This window comes from Salvelinus sp. IW2-2015, linkage group LG27 (assembly GCF_002910315.2).
Source record: "Salvelinus sp. IW2-2015 linkage group LG27, ASM291031v2, whole genome shotgun sequence".
Taxonomy (NCBI): Eukaryota; Metazoa; Chordata; class Actinopteri; order Salmoniformes; family Salmonidae; genus Salvelinus; species Salvelinus sp. IW2-2015.
The window spans coordinates 1,880,189-1,897,604 of NC_036867.1; the positions used below are offsets into that span (position 1 = coordinate 1,880,189).

Here is a 17,416-nt window from a genome sequence, read left to right on the forward strand (position 1 = left end):
AGGGAGAGAGAGGAGGGAGAGAGAGAGAGAGAGATGGGATAGAGAGGGAGAGGAGGGAGAGAGAGAGAGAGGAGGGAGAGAGAGAGAGAGAGAGGGGATAGAGAGGGAGAGGAGGGATAGAGAGAGAGAGAGGGGGAGAGAGAGAGCTTGGGACTATAAGCTTCTATCTGCATTTTTATCAAAATGTAGTTATTGACATAACCTTGTTCTGTTCAACGATCTCTACCTATATCGTACTCTAAATACCCCAATTTGTGTTGAAAATGTTCTAAAGAATATCATCTAAAAATTGCTGACACCATTCAAACCAATGAGGGTTCAGAACTTGAATGCCAATTATCCCAGAATCCTCTTTTTGYAGATAGAACCTTCTAGTCCCAAGCTCTCGATATAACTCTGGGAAATACTATTTATGAAGAAACACAAATGGCAGAGCAACCTTTAGACAGACTGTATATGCCAATGGTCACACTGTCTGTCATGGCTACAGAACTGAACATGACAGGCAATATGACGACTGCAGAAATCGGCCTGAAGTCAACGAAACACTACCTTATTATGCCATTGATTTGTAATATGACCACCATGACTACTTAATCATGTTTCCATCTAGTRTTTCCCAGATACAATCTGATACTTCATGTTACTCAAATACTCACTAYGTTATATGGTTAGATCTTGGCTATAACTGACAATAATATAACAATTAGCAATAATTGTTACCTCTATTTGAATAGCAAAATGGAATGATGAAGCTTAAATGGACTGATTTACAGATTCATTAAGCTTTGATTGTGTTTGTATCTTGTTAGTATACTGAAATAAAAAAAATATAAGGTTATCAAAAATGGAAATGTATTCCTAAATAAGCAAAACATGAGATGTATTTGAAAGTATCTAATTTTTAAAAATATATAATCAGACAGCCAATCCCCCCACTTCTTACCCTCCCCTATTCTTCATCTTCAATTCCCAGCTATGCTTAGCTCACTCCCTCTCCCCSAATAGTCTCACTATCTTACATTTCAGAATAACATCAGGTATCAAACAGCAGGCTTCTCAAGTCCATCTCTGGGTCTCAAATATTTACATGATCATTTGTACAGTAATGCAATCCAAATTCCATGATATAATTGAGTGTTTGTTTTATCAATGCAAATATGGATAATCATATTGCTAATATTGACCATAAAATTGGTTTCTCATAGAAAGATTCCTGTCTGAAATCTAAAGATTATGATATGGATTGATGCAATCAAATGTTCATATTGAGTGGTTAATCAATGCTAATATGGATAGCCTATCAAAGTGCTATTAATGAGATCCCCATCATTGCTTCTACAACCTTTGAGGTAACCTATTGTATATGCAATTTATTTCAGTGAGGTTCTGATGCTACAAGGTTAGGGGATAGAAGCCTATGGGCCTTTGTGTCTGTATACGGAGGGTGGTCATAGTCTACTTAAACCCCGTTGTCAAATTCCATTAAACAGAAAACCACAGCGCTTATCGACTGTAAGAGAAGGCGAAAAGCGTTAATAACAACACATTTGAACAGAGACTATTTGATATTTCGATAGTTTTATCGTAGACTACATTTTACAACATCAGACAACACACTCATTATGTTCACATGGGAGAGTAACGTTAGTGTCTGAATGTTGCTAATTTACAGAAAATGTTCCCAGATTTTTCGTCTGGAATCGACTCAAATATAATGTGAATATTACCAGTCTGATACAACCACTTTAAATAGTTTGATATGTTTTGAACCTATTGACATGCCTATTGACATGCATTAGCCTACTACAAAAGTATTTACAGTTCAAAAAATGTATATATTCCTACTGCGCGTGCATTTATAACCCATTCGTAACGGTTTCCTAAAATAATAAATAATTCATCAATATGCTAGCTAGATAAAATGTGATTAAAGTACAGCTACGTTTCTTCGTTTGGAGATACATTTAATGACCAAACGATTGTCAAACCACTGGACTTCGATTTAATTCAGCCATTTGTGTTACTGTTTTTATGTTATAACGAATAATTCTAAAATGGCTATACTATAGCTTTTCGAGTCACTCAGAATATGTAGCGAGATTTCCACCTGCACATGGCTTACATGCACAACTTACATCAATGTATTTTCAAGTAGCCTAATATTTTCGAGTATTTAGTAAACAATCCCGTCAATTTGTATTGGCTCATGAAGAATGACTTGTGAGTTATGGTAATGTCACAATGCAAAGCACCACTTTTCCTTCGCCCATTGGAAATCTAGTCTAGGCTACACAAACAATACCAGTTAAACCGAGCACTGCAACCTCACACCGATTTGACCAAAGTATATATTCTGCACAACACAATCCAATCTAAAATTGAACGAAATGTACTAGAACAAAATCTAACCTAAAGGTTCCAAATTCAGTCTTACTTGAGAGACCGTGCAATAGCAATATCTCCATCCTCCGATTGAAAACCAGTCCGCACACATTTCTCTACACCGACTGTTGGACTTGGGCAACATTTCAAACTTTTACATGTCCCACCTCTGGCCTAAGTAATGTTGGAATTTGCATCTGCAGGGGGTAGTCATTTCTCTCCCCCCCTTTACCCTCTCCCCACCCCTCTCTCTCCCTCTAGGTTTAGTTTTCTCTGTGAGACAGGGGGCCCTCCGGTCGGCCCTTGATTAATACATGTTTATCTGTTTTGAAGTGCGGGACAATAGGGGATGGCCTGTGACCCCGCGGAGTCCCGACCTCGCGCAGGTTCATTGTGACGCGCTGGGAAAGGGGCTTTGGGATGGAGACCCCGGGCACTGACCCGCGCACATCCCAGAGCCTCGCCATTCTTGCGCGCACCGCTGCACGTCGCCCGCAGCTTCCATTGTTTCAGTGGGAACAATAGCTTTTTTCCCTTTCTCTCCCCTCACAGTGAAAAAAAAGAGCTTTAAAATGTCCCTCCGAAGTTGTATCCAGATATGTAGCACTATACCAATGTTGCAACAGTATTGTGTTTTCACACGTGGATGAATCAATAGGCCTACTAAAACTGTAGAAGAAAATGCCTCTTCCAGATATTATATTAATATTTGTTATATACTGTATAATATTGTTCGCTGATGTGGCATCACTCAACAATAATTGAATTCTCACAGCAATCGTGTGTTTAAAGGCCCGCTGTAATAGAGTGTAGTAGCCTAGATAGTATCCTCAATAGAGGGCAAGCATGTACCCTAGATAGTATCCTCTATAGAGGGCAAGCAGGGAGGTAGATGTCACGTAGGGAGAGGAGAATGCCTGCAGCCTCCATCCACGGCGTCAAGAGAACAGAGGGAGAAGAATGGGAGAAATAGAGCGTGTTTTCGAGCATGCAGTAGCTTCTGTATTCAGAGAAAGTGTGTGAACACACAAGCTATAGCGACATATCATATGCAAAAATCAAATCAAGTGAAATGTTTTTTTAGTAACACCTTGCATGTGCATGTGTGATTCGCTATGTGTTCGTGTCGTTTTCTTGAGCCATTAGCGTTAGTGAGTTTAGACCGGCTAGAATGACATCATCTTTCCATGGGGCCAAGTGTGGGGATCCATACTGGGTTGTGTTTCCATTGGATATTTTGCCCCTGAGTCGATCTCGGCAGGAAGTGAAGGGAATACAAACCAGTAGCACCGAACACAGGGGTGGCACTTAAATTAATTATTAATTGAATATTAAATAGCTCGTGTATAGACCTAATGCATTTTTTTACACTCATTCTCAAATTTGTTCAACCAAAATATGCAGGCCTGTACGAGAAGCTACCATCCATAAAGTGACTGATATTAACGTCACTTCGTTTTTCATATCAAGACATGGGCTGATGACTCGTTTGGAGAACTAGTCGCCTATAGACTGCCCTCACATTTTACTTGCCTCGGGGTCTACAATATTTGACATTTTTTCAAAAACCCAGTGTTTTATAAAGCAGAATTGTTGCTATATTTGATGGTACTGTAAGAGCTGCATTACACCTTATCTATTTTGACCTAATTAGGATAGCTGCCGTTGGCCTCACTCTCCGCATGAGAACTACACGCGCCAGAATATCCATGACATTTATGCTTGTAAAAGGGTGCAACGCATGGTGTATTCACAGCAAATGAAGGCCTATGCAGCATTATAATGTTCTACAAATATAAGAAGAATGCTATCCATGTAAATAAATGCTCCTGGGTGAATACGGCTCCCATTGATGTCAAAGTGTCTAACTTAGAAGACCTTCAAGTATAGGTTAAGTACATTGCGATAAACTGGGTTGAGATGTGTTAAATGCGTTCAGATGAACTGGGTCGAGATGTGTTAAATGCGTTCAGATAAACTGGGTTGAGATGTGTTAAATGTGTTCAGATAAACGGGGTTGAGATGTGTTAAATGCGTTCAGATAAACTGGGTTGGATGTTTAAATGCGTTCAGAAGAACTGGTCGAGATGTTAAATGCGTTCAGATGAACTGGGTCGAGATGTGTTAAATGCGTTCAGATAAACTGGGTTGAGATGTGTTATGTGTTCAGATGAACTGGGTTAGATGTGTTAAATGCGTTCAGATAAACTGGGTTGAAGATGGTGTTAAATGCGTTCAGATGACTGGGTTGAGATGTGTTAAATGCGTTCAGATGAACTGGGTCGAGATGTGCTTTAACGTCTCCAATCGTTCGGAGTTGTAAATAAGCATTTTTACCTATTTAAGGTCGTGAAATAAATTGACATTTATATCTGGCCCATGCATCACGTGCGGTCTGAGGGCTCACCGTCTCATTGGAACAGATTCAGGGAGATTGAGCTGCGGTTTAGAGGCAGAATGCGTGGAACTATAACGTACTAATGGAGCTCTCAGGACAAACGGTATTAAACATGACAAATTGCACCCAGCACACGGAGACGTCGATTCAATGGTGTACTTTTATTACGCACATACCTAATCTAGGTTCAGATTATCGTTGATGACACAAATCTAGTCCGCTATGATTTGGTGCACTGCTATATTTAACATCTTGAAAGAAATAAACACGACAAACAAAATGCATATATAGGCTAACATGACAAAATCCTTTCATGTTATATTGACATTTGATATTTCCAACAGTGTGTGGGGGGGTGGGGGGGGAGAAAGAGGGGGGGGGATTTAACTCATTGTAAAGCACAGAACGACCTGCCCTCTTTTGAAAAAAAGGGGAAAAGGGAGCCATGCTTTGCAGAGCATCGCTCACACTGGTAGAATCCGCTACTCGCCCGCCGGAGTTCCCTGATTGTCCATCACTACACCGAGATAACCGGGAATAGGCCTACAAGCCGTTTGCTAACAACAAAACGAATCACATCAAACAATGATGTGAAAGAAAAAAAAGCGAATGGATACACGACAATACCATGGGCTCGACCATCTGGCCTGCGAGAGAGGGTGAGTATGAAGCATCCATGTTTCGACTGGGTCGGTATTTGATATCATATATGAGAAGAAAAGAAATGTGCTTTGTTAAAGTGTCGTCCATGTGTAGCATAAAAACTGACCATGCACACTCACTAGCCTATAYGGTGTAGGGGTGTTGGCATGATTCGCTCAAAGCATAGGAACTCAAAGATAACGGACTTGCCTCCGATGTTGCACTTGCCATTGTTATGGCGGGCGTTAATAAAATGCTCTAGTAATTATGGATATGAATAAGGTTGACAAAGAGCCAGTAGAATCACTATACACGTTACTGCACAAGTGGGCTCATATATATGGACTAGAGTTAGTCTACATAATCGATAAAAACGATGGAATGACTGCATGCTCATTATGCACTTGTTTGTTCGTCGCGCGGCGCTTTGAGACAATGGGTCCGCGCACGGATCTACTAGGTTGAGTTCTCAATGGTTATCGGATAGCGGGAAGGTAAACTATCAAGCGGGTTTGTTACACATTCCAAATATCGGTTCATAAAGGACTGTATCATTTAGATTTTTCATATGGGAGGGGGGATTCCCCCCCCCCCCCATTCTAAAATGGCGTTTCCCTTTGTTTCTCCATCCCAAATATTGAATGGGTAATGCAGTGCAATAATCATAGCCTTCTGAATCCAAACTGCGTTCAAGCCTATACTTATATACATTAGTGAATATAATCTGTGTCAAGGCAGAAATAGCTCCCAAAGCCTATTGGAACGCTTAGCAGCACTGTTGAGGCAGTAGCCTAGTTGCTGTAGTAGACAGGCTAGTCCTAATAGGAGTAGTGGATGATTACAGGTGGCGAGTAGCCTAGTTGCTGTAGTAGACAGGCTAGTCCTAATAGGAGTTAGGGAGGTAAGTGTGGCAGTAGCCTAGTTGCTGTAGTAGACAGGCTAGTCCTATAGGAGTAGTGGAGGTAAGTGAGGCCAGTAGCCTAGTTGCTGTAGTAGACAGGCTAGTCCTAATAGGAGTAGTAGGTAAGTGAGCAGTAGCCTAGTTGCTGTAGTAGACAGGCTAGGCCTAATGGATAGTGGAGGTAAGTGAGGCAGTAGCCTAGTTGCTGTAGTAGACAGGCTAGTCCTAATAGGAGTAGTGGAGGTAAGTGTGGTAGTAGCCTTAACTCAATAATTGATCAATTCCATTTCAGTATACTTTGCACTGGTTTCATGAGGCAACTTGATGGATATAATGACTGAATTCAACACAACCTGAGATTACATCCAATAGCCTATTGGCATGCAGTTTCAAACGCGTTTATCATGCGCTATAAACACTATGGCGTTTTATATTCTATATATGCACATGGATACTATGCACAATTMATTTAATTAATGCACATTCTCTTGCTTAAAAGACAAAGTGTAAAATAGTTTGCATAATGAATGCAAAGACATGAACAGACACATCCGTTTCATACTCTCGCTTTGAACTGGTTTCAAAACCACGGACAGCGAATAGGGTCCAGCATTGGACCTAAACAAATTGTTAAACGAAATTGTTCTAATGGCTCACACATATTAAACAATTCGACACAATTGAAAAAAGAAAATCGCTCGCGAGTGTGTGTCCATTATTAGAACCGTGTAACATTACGTAACTGATTATATAGGCAGTCAACTTCCAACCTTTAGGCTAAACCAATAGCCTTACTCACCTGGGGATATTATCAAACTAGCGTACTCACACAGATCGCTGTGCATTGACATGACAAAACAGGATTTAAAATCCTCTTTCTATTCGTTCTATGTCCATCACTATACACTTTAACAAGGTGCGTCGAGTAATTGCAATAGCTAAAATACAGGGAGATTAGGTTTAAACTGAGATTGAAGTGATTTTTCCTTAGTTTCAAGGGCACAGGAAGATGATTGGCTATAGAGAGAGAACATCTGTTTGCCCAGTGACGTCACCGTCCCCCATGCAATCCTCTTGTGCAGAAGGCAGATGCCTTATTTGTTTGGCTAGAGTGCCATTAATCCTGAAGTCAGCCGGCGAGGGGAAAAGACCGGGCTGAGGGAGATCAGTCTCATTTAGTGGTATCGAAAACGGGACATGTACAGCTCAGCTCGTCCTCGGTCCCAGATGGATTTGTGAGGAGAGGAGCCTGCCTATATACCTTTGCCTTCGGCGGTTCCACGGTGCRTTGATGGAATGCAGGAAGAGGGGAGTTTTGAGGCTTTCGAATTGCCCCATTCGCGCTTTGCGGAATCTCTTTATTTTTACTTGACCTGCGAGTAGACTGGTGCTATGCTTTCTCTTGTAAACTGCCGTCCAATTTTTCCAAGCAGAAAGCGACCTTTATGGATCTCTATTCAATTCTTTTTTTAATGTAAGAGGAACACTTTCCCCCTGTTTGTAGGCTTTTCTCTCTTTCCCGTACAGGATTGCAGGATTGAATTTCTAAGGTTTGTGACGCATTTGGTGTTTTCTTCTCTTTTTTGGTAGGTGTTTGATGGAGGAATACGAAGTGGTTGAAGTCTACTCCTGACGCTTTTTTTGCCAAAACAGACATCCTTTGAAAAAGATCAAATGGCCCGTCCCCCTTTTTGCCTCCGGAGACGGATTCGGACTAACCATCAGTTTGAATCTAGCCCCCAAAAACAGTGCTAGTGACGACTTTAACCCATTACGCACGGGTGTCACCAAGCTCAATGGCCGCCGTCCTTCAATGTTTAATAGTTTTTTTTCTATCAAATTACATTCAATTGTCATGGTGGTGTAATGTATATAGCCTACATTTATCAGTAGCTATGAGATGATGTTTGATAGTCTACAACAGTAACCTTCCATTCCAGAATGCCACTCCAACTTCAAAGAACACTGACATCGCCACATAACTATTCGCAATGAAGGTCTGAAGGAACGGGTGGTTAGTCTATATTGAACAAGGAATATTATGGAAAATGAAAATGGAAAAGAAGGATTGTTATGGGTGGCTTTGGCCAAATGTAGCACACGCACACACACACACACTGAGTGTTCTGAGGTTCTGGTTCTCCGTGTTCACAGCGGACCTTGATTTAATGTCTTACAATTAAGGCACGCGGTGAATGCCAAGAGCGGAGCCTGCTGTCATCTACGCGAGCGCACACAGCTTTCACTAAAACGACACACTAAAGCGATAACGGAAAAGGTTTGTGTCTGCAATTGTTGTCTGCAAATTCCCCTGTAGTCTATGTTGTATCGTTTTCTTTTTTTCAGAGTAAATAAAGCACACAATACTACCAGCTCATGTCTTCAAGTTCTGATAACTGATGTCATTTCAAATGCATGTAGCGTACACTGTCGATATTCAACATTATATATTGCAGCTAAAACATATGCAGCTTAAACATGTTAAAATATGTCGGAGGATGTTGTAAATGTGCCCTGCTGTCGAGTGTAAATTAAGGACATTTGGTTGAGGTAGAGGCCTTGCTTACACACGATCCGCTCTCAATGCGCTGTCCACCACCACGGGTGCTGAAACCATTCCGCCGCAGAAAGCAGCCCATTTTGTTTTAGTAGGCCTGCGCTATACGCGAACGCGGCAAAATAATATTATTATACGCGAAATATACAGTAAGCTATTATATTGAATAGGCCTACACGAAAGCAGGGCACARCCGGATTTATCTAAACAAAGGCACACAACCTACATGCAGACCCACGCATACATATACACGCACATCAGGACTCACATAAATATGCACACAAACACACACGCACATACACAGTTACAGCCACACAGTTCTACATTTCTCTTAAAAATAGTAGTCTTCTTGTCTCCTTGTGAGGTTTACGTGTAATGACATTTGCAAGCAGTGACAACATAGCCTAATGTAACGATCAACCCCAATCTGTAGCCTCCTATACATGGGATACGTAGGCTAATCCTTAGGCCTGCATATTTAACCGTCCAGTCAACCCATAGCCTATTTCTGATTTTAACTAGGATAATTTGAGTCAGAATCTGAACATATAATCCAGATTTAACTATAGACTTCATCTCGAAAAATTGGAAGAGATATGGAAATTGTATTTGTCAAAAGCATTTATTCATATTCAATCAAATAGGCCTATGTTGAATCGTTTCTTCGCGGTTTGCAGATTTACAATAATACCCATAGGTTTGCTATGCCACCTAGTGGCCGTTGCATACATGGGCAGACTTGAATACGTTGTACCCCACTGTAGGCCCCTACACAACACAGAGTGAGGGTCAACATGGCATGTCAAATCATTATATCAAGTTGACAAGGTTTTAGGGTAATCGCTAGCATACAATATAGTATACAATTCACCAGAACGTTCTGTGGGAATATGTATTTGATAGGTCAATAGGTATACAGTGTCGACATTTGAAACAGTATTAAGTTAGCTGTATCTTTCTCTGACAATCACATAGCACCACAGGAAGAAGAGAAGGCATTCCCAGGTGATGTAATACCTGTTTCACTACCCTTGGGTACCAGTGATTTGCTTGTTTTCCTATTTGACCAATGTTGAATTAGGTCATGATTCCTCTCCCTCCTTTGGTCAGCAGTACGAAATAACAGGATTTTGGCTGAGAGACAGAGAGAGAGAGATTGAAAATTAAAAAAGGTATTCTGCATAGTCTGTTAGAGACCCAGTAATATAAAGTCCTCTTGGGTTATCTCTAGTGACTCTGGTGTTTGGCCAATGAAAACAATGGCATACCTCCTGAGTTCTGTTAGGTTATTCTACTGCTGCAGTAAATCATGGGCCTCTATGAATGACCTCAGACTCAAAAAGAGAGTCTGTTATCTCAGTGTTGAGTCAGTCAGGGCAGGACATGGCACAGTGAACTGACCTGACCTGAATACTAGCTACTCTAAGAGCAGAAGCAAACACAGTAATTGATCTGAAATGACCACTCTGGCATTGGGAAATTGCTACTCAACACAAAAATAAATCTCTTCATGTGATTGTGTTGCCTTGCAACAAAACAGTTGTTCTACATTGTAGCTGCCTATTAAACCAGACGTTGACTGCTCTCTGATGATAGGAGCCACCATAAAACAGCACTTAGACATCATTAATGCCCTAAGTGACATTCCTGGGGATAAGGCCGGTGGCTGTAATTCAGCTATAGGCACTTTAAAGTCATAGAGACGTCTACTCAATGGTTCACTTCACTCTGGCCTTGCAAGTTGCCTATGTTTTGACCAGGGCCCAGGCACACAGAGGCAGCTGGAGAGAGAACAGAGATACGGGTGAGCATATAATGACTGTCTTGTCTTTGGAATGGGGCAGATTGTTACGTGTCAGTCTCTCTCTGTGCTGCACATGATTGTTGTTTAATAAACCTTTGAAATGTAAGTTGTTTACCATATCCTTGTATTCATAATTTCCACACCTTGGGGAAATGTATGATTCCTGACAAGACATCAAATATTATTGAATGACCATTTATTACATAAGTATAAACACATGTCAAATGATATTCATGGTCGAACAACAGCAGTTATTTTTCAACGCAGAAAATTGAGGAAGTTAAATACATTTAAATTCCTGGATTTCAATCTCCTCTAAATTGCCTGGAATTCTTTCGAATTTATATCATGCATATCCATGTCTATTGTTGATAAGATTTGCAATGATTTCTTCACACAAAAAAATCCTGATAAAAACATACCGTAGCTCTTATCATAGTGGTTGTTGTATACCACCGTGTGGTAGAAATGACTTACTACATTAAGACTCGACTGTGAGACGGGGGAAAATATTGACAATGGGGATTCACTCAGCACATTATAGCTCAGAGACAGATCAAAGGAAAAACTGTAAATGTGTGAGATGACAGTTAATAGTCGATGTAGAGTGACCAATTGGAGGATGGAGACACAACAAACACACAGTCTCAAGACAGACATTTTGATCCATCATGTGTAGCTTAAATAGGAGCCCTGTAGCCCTCTATTGAAGTATGAAGATTTCTGACACACTTTGATTTGGGGGTGAATTATCCCTTTATGATGTGCAATTAGACTCAAGATATTTCTCCCATCTTTAAGCTGTAAAGAGTACTGCACTGAACAATAATATCAACGCAATGTGTAACATGTAAAGTGTTAGTCCAATGTTTTGTGAGCTGAAATAAAAGATCCCAGAAATGTTCAATACACACTAAAAGCTTATTTCTGAGATTTTGTGCACAAATGTGTTTACATGCCTGTTAGTGAGCGTTTCTTATTTGCCAAAATAATCCGTCTCTCTGACAGGTATAGCATATCAAGAATCTGATTAAACAGCCTGATCATTACACAGGTGCACCTTGTGCTGGAGACAATAAAAGGCCACTCTAAAATGTGCAGTTTTGTCACACAACACAAGGCCCCATATGTCTCAAGTTTTAAAGGAGTGTGAAATTGGCATACTGACTGCAGGAATGTCCACCAGAGCTGTTGCCAGATCATTTAATGTTGATTTGTCTAACTTAAGTAGCCTCCAAAGTCATTTTAGAGAATTTGGCAGTACGTCCAACCAGCCTCACAGCCGCAGACCACATGTATGGCGTCATATGAGCAAGCAGTCTGCTGATGCCAATGTTGTGAACAGAGTTCCCCATGGTGGAGGGGGGGTTATGGTATGGGCAGGCATAAGCTACGGACAATGAACACAATAGCATTTTATCGATGGCAATTTGAATGCACAGAGATCCTAGGCCCATTGTCGTGCCATTCATCCACCTCCATCACCTCATGTTTCAGCATGATAATGCACAGCCCCATGTAGCAAGGATCTGTACACAACTCCTGGAAGATGAAAATGTCCCAGTTCTTCAGTGGCCTGCATACTCACCAGACATGTCACCCATTGAGCATGTTTGGGATGCTCTGGATCGAGGTGTATGACAAAGTGTTCCAGTTCCCGTCAATATCCATCAACTTCACACAGGCCTTGAAGAGGAGTGGGAGAACATTCCACAGGCCACAATAAACAGCCTGATCAACTCTAAGCGAAGGAGGCATGAGGCATCATACCTTTTTTTGTAAGGTATCTGTGACCAACAGATGCATATCTGTATTCCCAGTCATGTGAAATCAATAAATTAGGGCCTAATGAATGTATTTCAATTGACTGATTTCCTTATATGTAACTTAACTGTAACTCAGTAAAATCGTTGAAATTGTTTAGTGTTGCATTTATATTTTTGTTCAGTGTACTACTCAGTCAAGAGTTCTGGAGGAAATGCACCTGTCCTGTAATCACAATGAGCTCATCAGGCCCTACTCTAGATGGTCCCCTTCATCCCTACACTCTCTCCATGATCAGCTAAGTGCTGACTGTGTGATGAGAGAAGAGATGAGGCAGGAGGGTGCTGAGCCTGTGAATGCTGTTTTTACATCCAGCCCCATCTTGTCTCATTAGCCCAGACTGATTGGGCATGAAGGTGTTCCCTCGCTGTCTCAGGATAAAGTGAGTGTCTTCGCATCTCGCCAGACCATCATTCTTTAGTATTCCAGCGTCAGTGCAAGCTGAGAAGCCCCTCACAGACACTACAGTATATCATTACAAGAGGCTGTGTAGGAAGCCTAATTGACCTGGTTGAAAACCCAGAAACATTGACCTTGAGATTACACCTCAGTACCATGAGATGCTGCTGACAGATGGGGGAGTGTGTGTGTGTGTGTGTGTGTGAGAGAGGAGAGCAGAGAGAGAGAGAGGAGAGAGAGAGAGAGAGAGAGAGAGAGAGAGAGAGAGAGAGAGAGAGAGAAGAGAGAGAGAGAGCAGAGAGAGAAGAGAGCAAGAGAGAGAGAGAGAGAGAAGAGAAGAGAGCAAGAAGAGAGAGAGAGCAGAGAGAGAGAGAGAGAGCAAGAGAGAGAGCAAGAGAGAGAGAGAGAGATAAAGCGAGAGAGCAAGAGAGAGCGAGACAGACAGAGAGACAGAGAGTAAGAGAGATAGAGAGACAGATAAAGAGAGGGAGAGATAAAGAAAGAGAGAGACAGAGAGAGTGAGAGAGATATCGAGAGCGAGAGAGACAGAGAGTAAGAGAGACAGAGAGAGAGGCAGAGAGAGAGGCAGAGAGTAAGAGAGACAGAGAGAGAGACAGAGAGAGAGGCAGAGAGAGAGGTGTTGCTAATTCTGAAAAGTTTGGTTAAGGGGAAATCTTTATTTCGGGGGTAAATAAATGATATGATCCCTCAGGAACACAGTTCTGAATTGTTTTCATAGATGTAGGATCTACTTCATGTCAGTAGATGGCAATGTCAGCCCAAGTAATGTCTAGTCAGCATGACCTTTTTGGATGGTTTTGTTCTCTCTGAAGCCTGAAGTCTGAGGGTTGCAAATAATTGATTATACTCAATCATTCAACGTATGCAGTTATTTACTTATTAAGATGACTTATTATAACTTTATTTATTGTGAGTAATACCTCAGCAAGCAAATCAGTAMATTTTTTTGCAGACAATTTAGTCATCATGCCATGATTATCTTATTATAAGATAGCTACGACTGCACATCTATTGTCTGGACAATATAAGCTCCTTATGGGGAGAGGCAAACGTTAAAGAGGCTTGGATCTGGGGGCCATGAACGATTTGGAAAAATTTAAATCCTTTTAATCGAACCAGAAATTGAATAGCCTGGGTACCAGTTAGATGAGTGTATCTTTGCCAGTCCTTGTCGTGTCAAACATTTGGCATGACACAGAATACAAGGAGTGGAATGTTAGCAAAAAATATTATGCAATTCAGGCTAAAAACTGTAGGCTATTGCATGAATTACAATTCTCACGACACAGTTTGAACTGGCTTAAAATAAGTATTACTGTTTTATTAATCAACGGCTTGTACCAAATAGAAGCGTAAACTTTGAGTGGAATCAATATAGTGTAAGTTCTAAATKAAGGCCTTTTGATGAAGACAGCGGAGAAAGCAGGGACGGAGAAATGGTCAAACTTGAGGATAAATATAGTCTAGTGTCTCAGTAGTCAATGAAGAGTTATATTATCCGCCTGACTTATCCATCATTCTGAAATGGAGAGGCGCATTTAGATTGCGCATTGACGGGTGAATGTCGCCACGCATGTCACTTTTAAAAGCAGTGGTTTGGATTTCTAATAGGAGGCAGCTCCTTTCAAACATATGTACTCAAGCGTGTATACAGATGGTAACTGGAATAATAGACCCGAGCGCCCCTTTATAAAGCTGTAAGCAGCTCCTCAGATCACAACGTGTGGGCGCGCAGAGCCACTATACCCAAACGGAGAGGGACAGAGAGATACAGAGGGAGGAGGGAGAGAGCACGCGGGATTGTTTGTTACCGTTTAAATCCCATTAATTCAAACGTTAACCTGATTGGGTACAGAGAGGGAGGAAGAGAGAGTGAGAGAGAACTATGTCCCAATAGGCGAATCCTCTTCATATTAACCCGCCTCGAGATAATGATGTAAAAGACCCCGTTCTTGCGCGTGAAGCTGATCGCCGTAGAGATCTGCTGAAGGTGAATCAGAGCGAGATAAGGAGCGCGAGCGCAGAGAGCAGAGCGAGAGAGCAGAGCAGAGKGAAAGAGAGCCGACGTGTCTCCAGCATCTCAGTTGACAAGTCGAGCAATAATAAGCGATCAAGAACAACTCACTCTCTCTGACAGCGCACAAAGCAAGAAACGTATACAAGAGCCGTCGCCGGGAGAGAGTCTCCAGAAACTGCCACCGACTAAAGCAGCGTCTGGAGGAGAGGAAGTGCTATGGACAGGAGAATGAACTTGAACGGACCAGGAGATATTTTCCACAAAACTCTCAGCGCCGTCTCCAACAAAAAGATGGACTCCTTCAGGTCGGCGGCTGGTGTTGACCTGCCGGGGTCCAGGGACCACCAGTCACCCATCAGTTGTTTCGACCAGACTGACTCGGACCCGATTCAACCCGGTGGACTGGCTGGAGGTCGAGGGGGACCGCTGGGACTGCCTACCGGATCTTTGTGCGTCAAATTCGGAGAGAGCAGCAACAGGACTTCGGCGGCAGAGAGCAGTGGCGGGGAGCAGAGCCCGGACGATGACAGCGACGGCAGATGTGAGATGGTCCTCCTGGCCGACGGGAGAACTGTGGCCGCCGGTAAACCGGAGGGAGGTAAGAAAAACAAAGAGCAGAAAACACTCAGACTAAACATCAATGCGCGGGAGAGACGGAGGATGCATGACCTGAACGACGCGCTGGATGAGTTGCGCTCTGTCATCCCGTATGCGCACAGCCCCTCCGTCCGGAAACTCTCCAAAATCGCCACTTTGCTGCTCGCCAAAAACTACATCCTCATGCAGGCGCAGGCTCTGGAGGAGATGAGGAGGCTGGTGGCCTATCTGAACCAGGGCCAGGCCATCTCAGCGGCGTCCATACCCGCCACCACGGCCCTTGCTGCTCCGGGTCTACCAGGTCTGAGTGCGGGGATAAGTGCGTACGACCAGCCGCCTGTGTACCCCTTCGCCACCGGATTGGCCGGGTCATCCTGCCCCGATAAATGTGTCCTTTTCAACAACGTCACCTCGAGCCTGTTTAAACAATGCACTGACAAGCCTTAGCTGAATCATAACAACGAGCCAGTACCAGAGACTCAGAGAAGCACATGCGAGAGCGAAAAACACTTTTTAAAACAAACGGCGACTTTGGAGAGAAGAGGTTCGAAGTCAGTGTAGACCGAGAAAAGTGAATCCGATGATGAGTACATTTATAACATTTACAAATGCATTGGAAGAAGCGCTTTTTGTTAAGACAACGCTTGATTGTGTATATATAAAGCATCCTTTAAGTGCTGGTATGAATGAAAGTGAAAAACCAAACAGAAATGTATGAGTGTCTCGCAAGTGGTGATGGATTGACAGTTGTTTACCACTGCGCAAATATGGACCCTATGTGAAAAGTTGTGACCTGACAAAAACATGCGACCATTTCACTTGAATAGATGGAACAACTTAAGACATTAGTTAATATAAGAAACCACAACCTTGCTGCTTTACTTACTTTATTTATAACTTAAGAAGGTGTTTTCTTATTGGTGGTTATTTGGTGATCTTTTGAGAATGTGTTGAGCAACTAAGAGTCTGTGGGAAAGCAAAATGAACTAAAATGAATACGAAATTAGTTGTTTTAATCTCTCAATACAGAGTTTATAGTCATTTATATATTTTTGTTGTATCAAACACTTGTGCTACATTGGCAGTTTCCTTGGCACTGTAATATAATTACATTTGAGTCTCTAAAAACCTGTATATTCAGTTCATGTTCTTTTCAATTTGTCATTTTTTATTTATTGATTTGATACATTTTATTTGCGTGGTGGTACTGTATTCTGCATTAGCGACGTGTCTAATTTGCGTCATTTCTTACACACTCATGCAATAAGGCCGAGGTCTTGAGGGATCAGGAGCGCTGTCAGGTCAAGCAGTGGATTATTGTAAATACATTAGTTATTATAAGAATAAAGAGGGCCATTTGTATGTGTTGATGTGTTGGAAAGCTTTATTAAAATATTTTGAACAAAACGAAAACCTTCGTCTGGTCGTCTGATGAAATCACTGAAACTGAAGTAATTTAAGAAAACGAAGCCGGGACTGAAATATATTTTTCAGAGAAAGGCCACTTTGTCTCATTTATCTTCAAAAAATCTGAACGTGGGATAAGGAAATAATAAAAAATATCTGAAGAAATGGGATTGTGCACCTAATTATCAACTATAAATATTCTAACATTATAATTCTCTATTCATGGCCCATAGCCTAAATAACAGTTCAATTTCTTCTTTTCTCAGGTCATGTTTTACTAAAACCATAAAGTGCTTGTTGATCTTCGGAAAGTCGCCACATGCCAAGCATGTTGTAAAAATAATAATGAGTTGATCATTTTATGCTCCATCACAAACGGTAACTTTTCTGGACCTTGAGATGTAAAGTCACACGAAGCCTTGGGAGCAAAGGCCAGACGTGGTGGGCAACGTCGCCCCGCGGCT

At 41.8% G+C, this 17,416-nt stretch overlaps 1 protein-coding gene and 1 long non-coding RNA gene across 2 annotated transcripts; both read left to right on the forward strand.

Moving 5' to 3' along the window:
- Positions 1 to 5,227: 5,227 nt before the first annotated feature.
- LOC111953257 (uncharacterized) lies at positions 5,228 to 8,698 on the forward strand. Its single transcript, XR_002875846.1, has 2 exons — positions 5,228 to 5,442; positions 7,917 to 8,698. It is a non-coding gene; the product is annotated as an uncharacterized lncRNA (long non-coding RNA).
- A 5,925-nt stretch (positions 8,699 to 14,623) lies between these two features.
- LOC111953963 (class E basic helix-loop-helix protein 22-like) lies at positions 14,624 to 16,909 on the forward strand. Its single transcript, XM_023973453.2, has one exon. The coding sequence runs from the start codon at positions 15,165 to 15,167 to the stop codon at positions 15,990 to 15,992; it is 828 nt and encodes a 275-aa protein (XP_023829221.1). The 5' UTR covers positions 14,624 to 15,164; the 3' UTR covers positions 15,993 to 16,909.
- The last annotated feature ends 507 nt before the right edge of the window (positions 16,910 to 17,416 follow it).